Source organism: Cupressus sempervirens, chromosome 11, assembly GCF_028749045.1.
Source record: "Cupressus sempervirens isolate cs-2001-9-10 chromosome 11, ASM2874904v1, whole genome shotgun sequence".
Taxonomy (NCBI): domain Eukaryota; kingdom Viridiplantae; phylum Streptophyta; class Pinopsida; order Cupressales; family Cupressaceae; genus Cupressus; species Cupressus sempervirens.
In genome coordinates, this window is record NC_143128.1 from 616,584,240 (window position 1) to 616,602,291 (window position 18,052).

The 18,052-nt window shown below is 34.4% G+C and overlaps 1 protein-coding gene across 1 annotated transcript; it reads left to right on the plus strand.

The window, feature by feature from the left end:
* The first annotated feature begins 3,505 nt into the window (after positions 1 to 3,505).
* Positions 3,506 to 5,636, plus strand: LOC149531204 (protein NUCLEAR FUSION DEFECTIVE 4-like). Its single transcript, XM_089811968.1, has 3 exons — positions 3,506 to 3,847; positions 3,931 to 4,793; positions 4,897 to 5,636. Exons 1-3 carry the CDS (start codon positions 3,536 to 3,538, stop codon positions 5,465 to 5,467), a joined length of 1,746 nt encoding a protein of 581 aa, XP_089668094.1. The 5' UTR covers positions 3,506 to 3,535; the 3' UTR covers positions 5,468 to 5,636.
* Positions 5,637 to 18,052: the final 12,416 nt, after the last annotated feature.

The following is an 18,052-nucleotide window of genomic DNA, read 5'->3' on the forward strand; positions in this document are numbered from 1 at the left end:
TTTATTAATCTATTTAAAATATTTTAGTAAATATTATGTTATTTAAATTAAAAATTATTAATAATTTAATTTGTTCAAATAAAATTATATTTTAAATATCCACTTTTAACTATTGTTTTTCTTTTCTTATTTATTTAAAAAATAGTTACTTGTGATCTCCACTTTGATTTTTAAATTTGATTTTGATTTTAGTTATTAAATTACTTTAAATTATTATTTTTATATTAGTTTAGTTTTTCTTTAAATATTGTCTTTCAATTTCTATAATTTATTTAGTCAATAGAATATTTGTTAGAGATGTGGCTATTTTTGATATTATTTATTTATATTTTTTCATAATAAATTTTTTGATGGGTTTTTTTTAAATAATTTTTTTTTCGTATTTGATAAATTGAATTTAATTGTAAAATCTTGAAATTATTGAACACGTTTCTTAAGCAATAATCAAATTACCTAAATATTATAAATTTTATATCTATGCTTTAATATTTAACTTTTTTATTTTTGTATTTTCATTTTAAAAATAATTATATTCACATTACTTAATGTTCATTCTACATTTTTCTCTTAAATCTCATTTTCTATCGGTGCATTTGTTGCATGTGCAAAAGCATGCAACTGTTAGTTAAAAATAATTTTATTATTGAGTACCTATTAACTAATCGTTGCAAGCACAAAAGCATGCAACTAAGTTAGCTATTTTACCTTTTCTTTTCCATTGTGAAGAACACATACACTTAAATTAATTGAACATGTATATTTTTAAATTAATTTTTAATTTGGTACATTGTTAAAATATAATGTTTAATCTTTGTATACTATTTTTTCATAAATTTAATTACAATAAATTTATTTTTATAACTTAGTAAAAAATAATAATTAAATATAAAATTTATAAATTAGTATTAAAAAATGGTGTTCATTATATTTACATTTGATAAATGAATTCATGTAGAAGATTTTGAATTGTATAAAATTTTGAATAAGGAAGTAAAGAAAGGGGGAAAAAAAAAGAAAGAAAGAAGAAAGATTATAAATTTAAGAATACAAAGAAGTAATATTAAAGATGCTAAAGATACAAAATACTAAAATAGTAATAATTAAAATGAATGATTCATATAAATTAATAAATAGTTATGTGCAAACACATACCTATCTATGTTTAGCATTTTTAAATATGAATAAATTATTTTATACAAATTTGAATTAAATATGATTAAAAATTTGAAAACACTTTATTTATTTTATTTTTTATTAATATATAAAACTTACTTTTTTTATTTTTTATTTTTTTACAAAAATTAAAATAAAAATATAGTTTACATTAATTTAGGGGATTCGATAGTCATTCAGACTTAACTTAGTCCACCTAGATCTCCTAAATCATAAGTATAACTATGTTGATATTCTTTGTATTCACTTCCCAATAGCTGCTTAAATGAACCATCAAACAATCAAAAAAGTTTTTTAAAAAATCAACTAACTTCATGTATTAGACAACACCCATGTATTATAGGCTATTAGTACTAGAAGAACATGTAGGCTATTAGTACTAGAAGCACGTGTGATCAACTATTACTATATGTATTAAAGACTATTAGTACGTGTTATAATTCTTTAAAACTTTTGAACTTGCGAAAATAAACCCTCGCCATCATTGGATCCTATGATTAAACCCTCACCAATGACCATCAATCAATGGACCCAATGACTACTGCATCTCTTCCCCTAATATATAGGGTTTTATTATATTTTAAATTATTTTTATTATCTAGCTGATAGGTTATTTGTGGGAACTTTGTTCCCAAAAACTTAATTTTTGACGAAAAAGTTGTCGGTCTAGCCAAAAAATTGCAAATCCTTCCCGTTAATTATTTACTGGCTAATGTTTTTCTCAGTGCACTTTTAACTCTTGTTTTGATAGTTATTAGTTGTTATCTCCATTTTAACTATTGTTTTTCTTTTTTAATTTATTAGTTGTGATCTCTACATTAGCTCATTTTATAATCTCTATTCATTTAACTTTTGGTTTTTAAAATTAATTTAGATTTTAGTTTTTAATTTTCTTTATTAGTTTAATTTTTTCTTTAAATATTGTTTTTTAGTTTTTATAATTTATTTAGTCAATAGAATATTTGTTAGACATATTATTATTATTTATTTCTCTTATAAATTTTTCATAATAGATTTTTTTTTTATAGGTAAACGATCGAAGCTTAATTTATTTATTATTATTTTAAGATTAATTATTATTATGTATTAATCGCGAGTAGATTCAAACCTAAGACCTCCCCAATGAGAGGCTCACAATTTACCGATGCATTGTAGGCTCTTGCCTATAATAGATTTTTTGATGGGTTATTTGAAATGCTCATTTTTTCATATTTGATAATTTAATTTAAATAAATAATATTTATTAATCTATTTAAACGATTTTAGTAAATGTTGTGTTATTTGAATTGTAAATTATTAATAATCTAATTTGTTCACATAATATTATATTTTAAATATCCACTTTTAACTTCTTCTTTTTTAATAATTTATTTTTAAAATAATTACTTGTGATTTCCACATTTTAGCTTATGTTGTTATCTCTATTTATTAAACTTTTGATTTTTTAAATTTATTTAGATTTTAGTTTTTATATTTTTATATATATTTTATATTAGTTTAATCTTTTCTTTAAAGATTGTTTTTCAATTTCTATAATTTATTTATTCAATAGAATATTTGTTCGAGATGTCATTATTTTTTCATATTATTTTTTTGTATTTCTCTTATTAATTTTTTGTAATAGATTTTTTGATGAATTTTTTTTAAATAATTATTTTTTTCACATTTGATAAATTGAATTTATTTGTAAAATATTGAAATTTATTGAACGTGTTTCTTAAGCAATATTCAATTTTTTTAAAATATTGTAAATTTAATATCTATATTTTAAATTTCAACTTTTTTATTTTTTTTATTTCATTTTTTAAAAAATTATGTTTACTAATGTTCATTCTAATTTTTTCTCTAAAATCTTATCTCGTTAAGACCCACTGCATGGATAAAAAGCATGCAACTGGAATAAACAGCACCATGTTTGGTGTGAGTGGCTTTCAGCGCTCCTCAGGGGATAACATTATTAAATCGCAATAATAGTTGTCAATGGGTTAGTACAACTACAAAAGTTGTGGCAATCAATTCAACTTGCCAAGATATTTAATATACTGAACCTAAATCAGATATCCGACTTGTTCGCCTCGTCGGAAAATCTTGTGTGGAGCCCAGCCGACATTTTAAATGAAATATGATACACACGCTCCTCCTATGACGGCCCGGCATGCAGCACAAGCGGCCCATTTCACCGTACATTTTCCGTATGTACAACGAGCTCTTATTTGTCACGGCACCGTTCTTGTGCCGTACGTCAACGTGCCGCACAATTCATCGTCTTCACTCTGAGACGTGTGTCCACTAAACTCCTCCTCTATAACTAGTCACCCACCAAGGAATCGAAAGCGCCACAAATCACAGTTTTCAGAATTCAATGGGATCGGGAGGCCATAAATGGTTAGGGTTTGTGACGGCCATCTGGGTGCAGGCCATTGCTGGAAACAATTACACCTTTGCCAATTACTCCGTGGCTCTCAAGGCCATTTTGGGGTTAAATCAGCTGCAGCTCAATAACCTCAGCGTCGCCAAAGATGTGGGGAAAGCTTTCGGTTTGGTTGCGGGGTTCTCTTCGGATTATTTGCCCGCCTGGGTGATCTTGTTGATTGGATCTGTTGAAGGATTCGTGGGTTACGGCGCACAATGGCTCGTTGTCAGCCAGAGGATTCGACCCATGCCCTATTGGCAGGTAAAAAAATTAGTTCTTTTTTGCTCTGTTTTGCTCGTGTTTTTTTTGTGTGTGGCTGATTATGGCTTGAAATTGTGGTGCAGATGTGTGTGTTTCTTTGCATGGGAGGAAACAGCACGACTTGGATGAACACGGCTGTGCTGGTGACTTGCATGCGAAACTTCTCGAAGAACAGGGGACCCGTTGTGGGGATTCTGAAAGGCTACATTGGCCTCAGCACCGCCATTTTCACCGACATTTGCAGTGCTGTGTTTGCCAGCAACCCTTCTTCGTTTTTACTCATGCTTACGCTCGTCCCAGGCCTCGTCTGCTTCGCCGCCATGGTTTTTATGAAGCCCACGCCTAGTGGAGTTGGGGAAACTGAAGAGAGAGAAGAAGTTAACAGTTTTTATGTCCTCAATATCTTGGCTGTTGTTACGGCCGTTTATTTACTTGCCTTCGATATGACCGGCGAGCACGGCGTTGCGCTTTCTCGTATTTTTGTGGGCTTTTTGTTGCTTCTTCTCGCCGCGCCTTTGATCGTGCCCGCGAAACTTTTGATTCAGCGACGAGTTTCCGCCCACCCGGGTTCGGATCCCGGGGGGTTGGCTGGCAAATCGAGCGAAAAGCAAATTACAGAGCCATTGTTAGAGACGGCTGAGGAGGGCAGTTCTGTATCTGTTGTAACTGAATCTACACCGCCGCCGCCAAGTTTAAATCAGGTTAGACGCAAGCCGCTTATTGGCGAAGATCATACGATATTTGAGGCGATGCAGAAATTTGACTTCTGGTTACTCTTCCTTGCTTTTCTCTGCGGCGTTGGGACAGGAATGGCCGTGATTAACAACATGGGGCAGATTGGGCTGGCCATGGGTTACGTTGACGTGTCTGTGTTCGTGTCTCTGATCAGCATTTGGGGATTCTTTGGCAGGATAGGAGCGGGCTCCGTTTCCGAGCATTTTCTGAGGTATCTCCTTGTTCTCGAATAAACTATCTTACTCTTCAAAGATTCAAGCTTTAGAATCAGATTTCAAGATCTCATTTCTTATCAAAACTTTTTGGTATTTCAGGAAAGCGGGCGTGCCAAGACCGTTGTGGATGGCGATATCGCAGGTGGTGATGATAGTGGGGTACATAACAATGGCGGTCGGAATGCAGGGATCTCTCTACATTGGTTCCATGGTGGTTGGCATCTGCTATGGCGTCCGTCTCTCCATTTCAGTGCCGACTGCATCTGAGCTTTTTGGATTGAAATACTACGGCTTGATTTACAACTTCCTCATTCTCAACTTGCCCTTGGGCTCCTTCCTCTTCTCTGGTCTCTTGGCAGGGATTTTGTATGACATTGAAGCTGCAAAAGACCAGCAAGGAAATGCAATCATACCACCTTTGACTAGAGGCACCTGGTCACATGTAAACTTCAGCGGTCCCTTAAGCGGGCGAAGCGAGTTATATGGGGAAAATGTTAAGACGTGCGTGGGAGCACACTGTTACAGATTGGTGTTCTTGGTTATGGCCGGAGTTTGCCTTTTGGGATTAGGCCTCGACTTGCTCCTCACTTTTAGGATGAAGAAATTGTATTCCAATTTACACAAGTCTAGGAAGGCCAGAGCATCACAGCATCTCAGACAAAAGCTCTGAGATTCTACCCATCATTCTTCTTCATCTTCATCTGTAGCGAATGATGTATTGTTTAATTGATTGATAGGAGTCGATCTTTTGAGTCAGTTGGGAAGTACGAGCAAATTCGTATGTCCATGTTTGTAAGCGGCGGTTCACCTATGAATGGACTGGAACTTGTTCCATGTAAGCGATCTTTCTTATCTAATTATTAAAATTAACACAAAATATATCATTTTCAAATCTTATTATAATAAAAAATATTTTCATTAAAATAAGTATAAATTATATTAAAAAATTTAAATATACTAGTTTTAATCTTATTTATTTAATTAACTATTTTATATTATAAGATTTTTAAATCATAAATTAATCATAAAATACAAATACATGAAAATTGATAAAATTCTTAATTGCTTAGAAGTTTGAAACTATTTTAAAAATTAAAAAAATAATATGATACTCATAAATAATTATAAAAATATTAAAATAAAAATATAATTTAATATGATCAATAAGAATTTTTTTTGAAAAATCTAATTTAAAAATTAATCTAAAGAAAAAAATTAGTAAAAACAATTAAATTGTCCTATGAATTACAATGACAGTATAAAATGGTTCTGTTATTAAAAAAAATATTAAAACATAAATCTAATAAATTTTAATGAAATCATTGTATTAAATTAAATAAATCTTTTAATATATAAAAGGTAAATTTACTCAATATCTTTAGTTAATATAAATAAATAAATAACAATGTATTAAAAACTTTAATAGATATTTTTTTTAATAATCAAACTACTTCTACATCTAATATAATTTGAAAATAATCATCAAAAATATGCCAACCATATAAAAAAAATTATATTTTTAAAATGATGATATTATCCTATAGCATGATTCACTACCCTTCATTATAGATGATAGTCAATGGAACAATAGTGTAAAATGTTGCAGATGTTGTATATACCTGAAACATTTATTATTCATTTTCAATGACACATCAAATTTATCTTTTATGTAGAATGGGTACGAAAATGATGTTTTTGGTATTTTTATTTTTAATAATTTAATTTATTAATAGATTTAATTTGACAAAAGATGTTTATTCTTAAATTAATTAGCTTTTAGTGGCATGTTTAAACATCATTTTCATTAAATTCATAAATAATAAAAGTGAATAAAAATTTTAATGTATTTTTTTTACAAATGATTCATATTTCACAAATCACAATCACGACTATCAACTTCATATATCAAAATAGTGTTAATAACAATCAAGATCAATCATAAGTAAGACACTAACTTGTAAATTGTTTATATAAAAAATATTTTTTCAACTTTCAATTTTTAAGTAAAACTACGCTAAAGCCTGTGATATAAAAGTTGCGCATGTTACTAATTATACACGAGGCTATGATCATTTATCCACTCGTACATATATGTTTGTATGTTGAATTTCTTTGAATTGCAAAATAATTGTGGGTAAGTTTGATTTATTGCATATCCTACAGAATGAGAAAACACATTGGTACAAAACATTATGTCTGGTGATGCTGCAAATGTTTGTATACGCCAAAGACTGATAATAGCCGTGTAACATCAACTTGCAAGAGATATGTGTTATTTCGCTGTCAATGGCAGATCAAGTTTTATCTTATATTCCGAGGGAATATGAAAATGGGAGGCGGGGAGTGTTTTCCAGTTGTAAAATCAAATCTCATTATTGGGATAAAACTGAAAGATATCAGATCTCATATTCGGCACTTATCACATAGTAACTATTACTCATTTCTTTGGGCCCAACTTGCCATGATTTTTATTTTAAAAACTTATTTGAGAGAAAGTACAGTTTTCAAAATTCAAATCAATTTATTCATAATATTAAATTCTCATTACATTACCTCAAGTAATTAATTTAAAAGTCACAGAATTTGTGTTAAGTGACTTTTGAATTAATATATAAATTTAAAATTGGTTGAATCGGGTACACATTTTTTACTGTTTAAGCGAAGGTCATAAATAATAACATTTATATAATAGTGCTCTTTATTAATGGTCATAAATGTATATAGGATATGATGAATGAATGCTAGTTCACATGCACTTGAGTAGAACTTGTCTATAGTCAGGCCTCGTCAGGCATTGTACCTTAAATATTCAATAAATATCTTTTAATCTTTTTATTAGACAATAAAAGTGAGTGAGAAGCTCCACCACTTATTGCTTATCACATGCCAATCTTCTAGGCTTTCTATGAACGGCTTTCATCCACATTTGTCCCCACAGCCAGTAGTCGGCCGCCAACCGAAAAAAATATTGAATTAGAGGAAAAAACAATTTTCTTATTTTGTTTTTTTAATAGGTAAGGAAACCCCTACTATTAATTGCCTTATACTATTATTATTATTTTGTTTCAATAATAGGATCTTGGCTTTCGACCACTTGTTCTTCCACTATCTTCACATGTGACTTAGTTGTTTAAAGCTAAGGTTTCATATGCACATTGAGCAAAAAGGGTCAAAAAGTGATCATTTCAAAGTATCGACTTCATTGCATCAATAATCGCTCACTCTTATCACTAGTATTTGTGGACAAATGTCCCAATTGCAATGCACAAATAATTCTAGTAGTGGTTCACAAATTTCCAATAGTGGTGTACAAATGAGCTAATCATAGATCAAAAAACTAAAAAAGCTTTAAAATGATCAACTACATGTATATAATGTGAGCTATTATTAGTACATATGAGACTAATTAAGTGAACAAAAACTAAGAAATTATTTGGGGCTCGCCACGATAAAAACATAGAGGTTATTGGACCCTAGTTAGTCACCAATGCTCTTATGTATATCAAATAAGATATGTATTACCCAATTTTATCAAGATCACCTAAACCGTATCTAGTTCGGACACTACCTACTAGTGGAGAGGATGACATGCACCATCTACTATCACCCATGCCTCAATACCATTGGCATAGCCTTCCATGACAATCCAATCAAAATCTAACACGAAGGTTGTGCATAATCTATTTTGTTAATTTGAGAAAACATTAAAACCTCATATATATATATATATATATTTCTTATAATATTTTGTAAAATAATTATTATCTATTTCAATTATCTAGTTCAAATAATCATTGCGTGTTATCTTATTCTAATGATAGATTATAGAGTTGAAATGTTGATTATAAAATTGCTAATACAATTAATCTTTGAACACTCATCGGTTAGAAATAGGAGATACTAAGGGGGAAGAGGGGGGGTGGGAAGTGAATTAGCATTTTACAAACTTTAGCCCAAAATTGAATATTATGAATAATCTTATAACTTTCATATGAAAGTAAACTAACTATATTGAATAGTAAACATAACCATGATCACAATAAGAGAACTCATAACACCATATTTTGTTAACTAGGAAAACCCTGGCCAAGGGAAAACCCCGATGGGGATGGTACCCACAAAATACACTAATCAAAAGTATCTTGTGAAAAATATTGACTCTGTTAAGAGTCTATTACATCCATATAGTGTCTCAGGCCTTGTTAGAAGCCTTGACCCCATTAGGAGGAGTTATATACAATACAAAATGTATGCAAGATGAACTCACTGCCCAAACATGCGATATACAATGTAGTTCTTTAATACAAAGAGATGGATACAAAAACCTCTTTACACTGTTGCTGATATCTTCAATATTTGATACTACCTTTGTTTCTCACAAAATTCACATTCCTTTGATTATACATCAGATTGCATACATCACATAATACATACATTATATCATAACTTCACATTCACAATCTTTTCTTTATACCTTTACAATTACAATATTACTGCCTAGTCGAGCTTCATGCATTATTACACTTTACAAAATGCATTATTATCTTTTGTTGATTTAGGGTTAACATCTAGGGCATCGTCCCTAATTATTTGTTTCTTTGTTATCCTTTGTTATACTTGTATCGTGCCATAATCGGTAATCTGATCACAACTCTTGGTGTAATGTATGTACTGACCTGCGGACTTGAACATGTCATCCTTGTAGTCTTAGGTATCTGTATCCAACTTTGCAAGTGTCCATGTTTCCTCAGTAAATCACACTGATCAAAACTCTATATATTTTCCCACATAAGCTAGGTGACACTTAGACAAATTTCTAAGTATGAATGTCATAACTCATTCTTCATAGTTTTCCCTCTTCATACTAAAGATATGTTGCCATAAATGACACCATCCAAAACTCTTTGTGTGATAACTGTTGTCACTAAGGTTTGCACCCTTGTCCAAAGCCTATGCATGAGGACAACCTAGTGAAACATGGAAACAACCTCCAAGCTGTGGGACTTGAACTGTGAGGTTGAGTCTCCGAAGAAGGTCGGCTTCCTCTTACTATCAAGATGCACCTAACTACTCTTGGAGAGGAAAAGGGAGAAGGGGAGCATGAAAGCAAATCTACCTAATCTAATCTAAAGAGGTGATGCACCAAAATAGAGTGTTCGGACCAAACTCTGCCCATATATGCACTATTGAACCAGAATGAAACTAAGGATATACACATTCAGACTTGCTTTAATCTAATAATCACATGCAGATCAGAAGACCAAGATGAATGACACAAGGAAAGAGAGATTCACTTATATTATCATTCATGGGCCAAGGAGATACAGTCATGTAGATCATAGATCTCTACAAAACACTAGTAAGAGGCAAAGAGTTCTTGCACTTTCATACCAATGGCTGAAAGAGATAAGGCAGAAAATCATGTAGTTTAGAGGCATAGGGGAATTTACACTGAGAATCTACAGAGCAATAACAAAGAAAACAGAAAAAGGTCGACCTCTACAAAATTCATAAAATTTTGCCTTTATAGCTCAGGCATAACTGGGATGTCCTCCAACTATAATTACTTTGCAACAACCTGCCATTAAGTCCTACAGAGAACAATCATGAAGAAAATCTGATCTGGATACGGATCCAGATGCAATGATATTTGATCTTCTGTGTCAAATAATGCCTTGAGAGGACGAAAACAGTTCCATTAAGCCATTTTGACTAGGTAGATGGATCAAAAAATGGGTAGTGGAGTGTCCCTCTCATTCTGCACTCATTCTAGGTGGGTGGCATTGATCACGAAGATCAAATAGCATAAAAAATCTCAACTTTCTTCATTCCTGAGCACCTGAATCAGCAGGGTTAGCAAGTCAACTAAACTTTGCATCCAAAACGGGCTACGTGGACCAATAGCCTCCTTTTATCTTGCCACCTCGCAGGAGTCCTACATGGTTGACCATCTCTTTTCATTACTAACTGCGCCATCCTTTAAAACAAAATCTTGACCGTCGACCGCTAACCATCAATGCCTTAACTGTTGTTTATACCTTAGCCAAACTTGCTGGGATACATGTCTTAATGAGGCTTCCTCCCATTTTTTTATTTCCTCGCATTTTGATAATGCGGGGAAGTACCGATCGTTGATCTCCATAAGATCAACGATTGCGAAAGATCCACTTAATACAACGCTTGCCTCCATAAAGTTTTTGGTCCATGAATCCACTTGGCAACACTTGGCATCCGACTCGGCCCGAACTGGTACCATCCCTACAATTTCATAACACTCAGCCCCACCCTGCTACGTGTTGCCGAGGCGCTATGTCACTATGGATAATATCCTCGCAGCTTTCCATAGCGAGATAGCGCCCATCATTGATCCAGATTGATCCAAGGGTGAGGAAATCTTCGTGTGTTTGAAAGGGGCGTGGGTCAAGGGCACTGTTGACATCAAAAGATTTGCACAGATGGTGAGGAATCAAAATCCTCCTTCAATTACAGTACTTTCCCACATTGCCTGAGGTCCCACCATGTTCTTTTACCGGCCGGGTGTTATTTCACTAATGGCGAGAAGAACAAATTTCTCGATAATTCCATAGTGCCCTCCGCTGTTGTCACTTTTCCGCCCTCACGATAACCTCGATCTTTCAAATTGTGGACCCACCTTCCACGTGGTGAAAAGGCGCTATGTCACTATGGCAAAGGATCGTGCAACTTCCCAAAACAAGATAGCGCCAACCGTAGATATCTTTTGATTTGATGATGGGGAAGTTGTGAGCCTGTAGAAATAAACCTAGGAAATAAGGAATATCATAAGGTTCAATCATTTAATTTTTTTGATATTCTTGGGATGTTTAAAATAACATTAAACTGGGAAGTGACCATTGGGTGGGCAAGTATTTAAAATTCAAATATTTGGTGGGGGGCACAATATGTAACATTTTTGGCGAATCATAGGGGATGCTAGCTTGCTATGCATAAGACCAGTGGCCTGAAGCATCCATTGGGCTATAGAGCCATAAAAATAAAAATGTAGATTCTAAGCACTGTGAAACCCTAACCCTACCTCTGAGAGAAAAACCCTGAAACCCTTGTCTTTGCAACTAGAACCAGAGACGAAACCTTCTTTCTGCAACCACAAAACTTTGAGAAAACTGGCTATCTCATAGAGAGAAGTTGTGCTCGTACACTTCTTGGAAAACAAGGAACTAACATGAAACAAAACTACTCTAACTACGCATAGAACCTCAACCCCTGTCAGAAACACAGCTTGAGATGGATCCCATTGATTGGGATGGGCAAAATTTCACCACAAGACTTACTTAATTGGAAAGCATTGGCCTGCTTGCAACTGACAATCAGATAGGGACCACTCCATAATGCATCAAACTTTGAGTGTCTTCCTAGTTTTGCCCTATCTGCATCCCATTTTAGAACCAAATCTCCCTCTCAGAAGATTTTGACCCTAGCTTTCCTGTCAAAACTCTTTTTTACCTACTGCTGGTGTGTCTCAAGGGTCTGCATGGCTTTACATCTCTTCTCTTCTAGCTCCATCAGCTTTGCCATTCTTACTATCATGGCATCATCTTCAATCAACTCTAGCTGATAAGCTAGCTCTAGGGATGGGAACTCCCATGAAATTGGAAGCCTTGCTTCTCTGCCATAAACTAACACAAATGGTAAATTCCCTATTGACCTTTTAGGCGTTATTTTGTCAGCCCACAGTGCAGTCCTCGGTTTTTTATGCCAACACCTATGGTTATCTTCTATTGTCCTTTTCATGATCCTGATCAGGTTCTTGTTGGAGGACTTAGCCAAACCATTACCCTGAGGATAGTAATTCGAGGATGTGCTCAAATAAATATTATGATCCACTGCCCATGCACAAATCTGAGCTCCAACAAAAGACTTTGCATTATCTGAAATAATGGTTGAAGGGGCACCAAACCTGGTCACAATTCCATCAAGGAACTCAACAACTGAAGATTCAGTGGCATCCTTCAATGCAACTGCCTCTGTCCATCTAGCAAAGTAATCTGTAGCAACTAAAAATCCATTTGTGACCTGAATTAGAATGAGGATTGATAGGGCCTATGAAATCTAATCCCCATTGGTCAAAAGGTTGGTCTACCTGAATGGGATGAAGGGGAAGAGCTGCAAGCTTATATTTACCAGAGAAGAAAGCACATTTCTCACACTTCCTCACATACCTATGACAATCATGAAATAGGGATGACCAATAATAACCAGTCCTCATGATCTTCGTTGCAGTTATCCTTGCTAAGAAATTACCACCATTAGGACCATCATGAAGTTCTTTGATCATTCTTTCAGCATGGTCTGTATCAAGGCATCTTAATAGGGCTCCATTAAAATCTTTTCTAAAGAGGACACCGTCAACTATGACATAAGGAATTGACTGTAATCTATACTGTCTCCTTTTAGTTCTATCTAATCCTTGAGGGTATCCATTGCCTAATAAGAAATTCATCATATCATCCTTCCAACTCCTTGGGTCGCTATTTCTTACCTCTTGTTGCTCTGTCAGTATCATAGCAGCTTCCTCATCAGGTTCTTGAGATGATAACATCTGTTTACACAACCCCCTCCCTCTTACCAGCTTGGTAATCTAAATGTCAATATCATATTCCATTAGTTTAGTAATCCAGCTAGCTCTTTTCTCACTAATATCTTTGCTCAAAAGGAAATCCTTCACACTGGCATGGGGTACTAACAAATGAATCTTATTATGAGACATGAGGTGTCTAAATTTCTTTAAAGCTCTAATGACTGCAAGGGCTTGCTTCTCTACATAGTTGTATTTACCTTCATACTCTTTGAGCCCTTCACTAACGAAGGCTATGGGCTGCTCTTCATTTTTATCATTTCTTTGAATTAGGATAGTAGAAATGCTTGACTCACCACCTAGGGTATAAAGAATGAAATCTTTCTCAAAATTTGGATTCATGAGAGTAAGGGTTGAGGCTATGGCTGCCTTGATCTCTTCAAAACTTTCCTTCCCTTCCTTGGTCCATGAAAAGACCATACCTTTCTTGAGCATAGCTGTAAGAGGTTTCATCATGGTAGCAAGATTTGGAATAAATCTTCTCATAAAATTTATCCTGCCTAGGAAACTTTGCAGCCCTTTCTTGTGTTTAGGAAGAGGGAGGGCAAGTATTGCTTTTGTCCTCTCTGGATCAATGGTTAAGCCATCCTCAGATACAATATGTCCTAATAATTTTCCTTGGTTAGTAGAAAAGACACACTTGCTTGGGTTAAGAGAAACCCCAAACTCTCTACATCTTAGGAATACATGTCTTAGATGATCAAAATGATCCTCTGCATTCTTAGAATACACTGTAATATCATCAAGGTAAACTAAGACAAACTTGTCAATCAATATTTTGAAGGCCATCTCCATTGCCTTTTGAAATGTAGCACCTGCATTGATTAGCCCAAATGGCATCTTATAATAAGCATAGGTACCCCATTTAGTGGTAAATGCAGTCTTGTACCTATCAGACTCTTTAACCAGCACTTGATTGTAGCTAGAAAATCCATCAAGAAATGAAAATCTCTTTGAACCACTGACCTTGGAAAAAATCCGCTCCATAGAAGGGAGAGAATGGTGATCTGTAAGGGAAGCTTGGTTAAGGTCCCTAAAGTCCACACACAATCTAATTTCTTTGTTCTTCTTCCTAACAGGGACAAGGTTTTCTACCCATGATGAGTGTTTGATAGGGAAAATTATGTGGGCCTCAATCAATTTGGATAGCTCCTTTCTCATTAAGCGTTCAATTTTAGGATTCACTAGCCTCTGCTTTTTTCTTACTGGTTTTATATCCTCAATTAAATTTATGGTATGCTGAAACAACCTTGGGTCAAAGCCCTTTAAGTCATCATATGTCCAAGCAAATACATCATTAAATTCTTGACATAGATGAATAAAATTTATCTTATTCAATTTTAGAACATACCTTCCCCATGTTTAAGGACTTTCCATTGGCAATCATGACTGGAGTGTAGTCATCTTCGTCAACAGCTAGGTTCATGGCCCTGCCTCTTGCTTGATCATCAGGATTAAAAACACTCCCTAGAGTAATGAGACCTTTAGGAAATTTGTTAGAACTGAGATTAATGATCTGATCACCATACTGATCCTGTAGTCTTAACTGGTTTTTACCTAAAAATTCTGCTTCATTCTACAAGAAGCTGACAATTTGCTCATTAGATTCAAACACCTACCAATGGATTTTGTTATTAGGGATAGCAGGCCTTACTACCACTCTACTTTGTTGCTCCTTCTTTTCTTCAAGATTCCTTGGTACATCATAAGATGCACCTATTGCTGCAAGTCTATCAACATGTCTGTTTTCTTTTCTAGGGATGCTTTGAATATTAAATGCATTAAAACCCTCAAGCAAATCGCATACCCTATGTTTATAAGACTTGAGAAAAACATTCTTGGCAATATTATGATTTCTCACTTGATTGACCACCAACAATTGCAGATGAAATTTTCTCTCCCCTCCAACACCAATCGCTACCTAAAATGAATGTTCAAGTCAACCACTAATACAAAAGCACATGAAGAATGTGTGACCTCCAAAGGAGCAACCGTAGGTAGTAACTCCATGTCCATTAGCAAGGTAAAATGGATGAAGGACTGTTATCAAGTCATCTGCAGTCTCCAAGATGCAACATCGTCTTTACAGCCACAACTCTGATTTCACAAATGTTGCAACACCAAAAATGTCATCCTCAAAAACCAATTGCTCTCCCCAATCATAATTCACAACTGCCAAGCAATTTGATTTACTGCGATTTGTAGATGTCCAGCATTATCTCTCCTTAATACTCAATGAACTTAGAAGAAAAATTACAAGACAATTCCTCATAAATATAACCCCAATCTCCCAGACATAGATAATCACACATAGGAGATTTAACCAATGAAACCACTATACATTAGCAGTGACTTCAAACATCAAAAACTTAGAGACCAGGTTATACTTCAGCAAGGGCTCACAATTTAGAACTCGGGAAAAAGCCACAAAGGTGATAAAAAAAATAAAAAATTCAAATATGCTTTTCCCAATGTAATGAGCTCTCATTTATAATCTTTTGTTGGCCAAAGTTTCCTAAATAACTCCACCTCAGAAATTGTAGAAGTTTCCCAAAAGAACTAAAAACTAGAAAATTTCTAACACACTTTTTAGAAATATCTGTTAATGTCATTATTATAATAATATAAAAATTATTATAATAATATAACTTAATGATTAATAAATAAATAAGAGCTCATGCAATTATTAGTTTTACTGCATTGCCAAAAATAGCAACTACCAATAATAGACTTACTAAAAATAGTAAGTTCACAACTAAGACCCCCAAAAGACCTTTTCATCTCATGAGGGTTGCTATGATGAGTTAACTCCATCAACTGCATAGACCTGCAAAAAATGGAGACATTACATTCCTCCCTCCCCAAGATTGCTTATCCTTAAGCAATCTGACATCATAAAAAAATATCCATCAGGATCCCATAAGAAACATATGATGTCCTTGTCTCCATTGAACCAACAAGATGCCAAAACCATCAACAAAACTAATAACATGACCTACAAAAGAGCACCAAGTTCCTGTGTTGATGATGTAAAGGTCAGAACATCACTAATAAACAAATCCTTAAGAGAGCTCAACACTCTCTCCTTCAATATGCCTACCCAATCATCCTGTAGAAAACCCAACTTAAGCTCGGACCAGCTCTGCACTCGATGCAAATCCTAAACATGTGAGTCAAAAACCAACCTATAAACACTCATCACAGTATAAACTCTATCATTAGTATGACCATCCTCATTGATATCCTCATGTGGTTTTGATTACTCATCCTCAATCTCATCAGTGTAAACCCACATACCATGATTTGTTGATCTCTTTGGCCTCAATGCACAAGTATGACCTTTAGATAAAGGCCCCTTGCACCAAAAGAAAATTTGACACCTCCTCAAATCCTCTCTCTAAGTGACATCATAACTCCCCACTGACTTTCCCTTATCCTCAACAATTGGTGGGGACTCCTCATCATCAAGTGGAAGAGTAGAAGATTTTGAAGCAACCTTGCTTTGAGAAGAGGACTCCAAGTCCCATGTCTTCTGCATTACTACCTATAGAGAAGATGGGTCTAATGAATTTTCCCATCCATAGAGTGGTGCAATCTATCCTTCCATAAATAACATTACTTGTCTATGGTCTAAAATATCATAAACCATGACTGAAAGCCTCTAGAACTCACTAATGTAACTCTCCAATCCACCAGACTACTTCAGTTGAGCCAACTCATGGAAGTACACTTCTGGATCCTTCCTATCAAATCTCTCGATTAGGCAATCCATGAACTCTTGATAGGAAGTGATCTGATCATGTCGCAAAGAAACTAACCCATAGTACCACCAATCATGAGTAGCTCTATCCAGATGCAACACTCCAAATCTAATAGTGTCCACCTTTGACATAGGACACAAAGCCAAATATGTGTCGAGCTTATGAATCCAAGCTCAAATTATAACTCTCCCAATACCATCAAAGTGCTCCAACGTCATCTTACTGGCAACTTGTTGTAACTCAATCTGTTGAGGTCATTATCTCTCAGGTCTCGACCTCACTCTGGAATGCTCTCATTTCTAAGTTAGGAACTTATCAAAATTCAAATGATCTTTAATATCTTGTGGTAAAGCATCTCACTTTGTAAAGTGTGCCAACATGTCATTAGCAAAAGGAGCGGCCTCAAACTCAATACTAACTCCATCCACCTTAGATCTTAGAAACAAAGACCTTTGCAGCTTATCATGAGTGCCAATATGTATTCTAGCTCTGTTAGGTAATCCACCATGATCCTCAACTCGAACCTGATCTACATCTTTTAACCTACCACCATCTCGGGTTCTATCCTTGACTTGAGATCTATGAGACCTAACAGAAACATCTCAAGCTCTCTCCCTACTCTATCCTAAAGGAAGTGCTATCTATTGCAGAGTATTAGACAACTATTGTAGTACACTTGTCATCTGTTGTTACCCAATTGCAATATTCCTAAATGCTTGCAAGGCATCTCTATCAACCTCAACATCTGTAAGTCATAGTCCAATACCACCAGAACCACCCAAATTACCAACTGAACCAAATTGATTCTTAGGCTCTCCTTCTATGGGATTTGAATGCCCGACATAGATCTCCTATCATCAACCATGATAGAAAACAATGG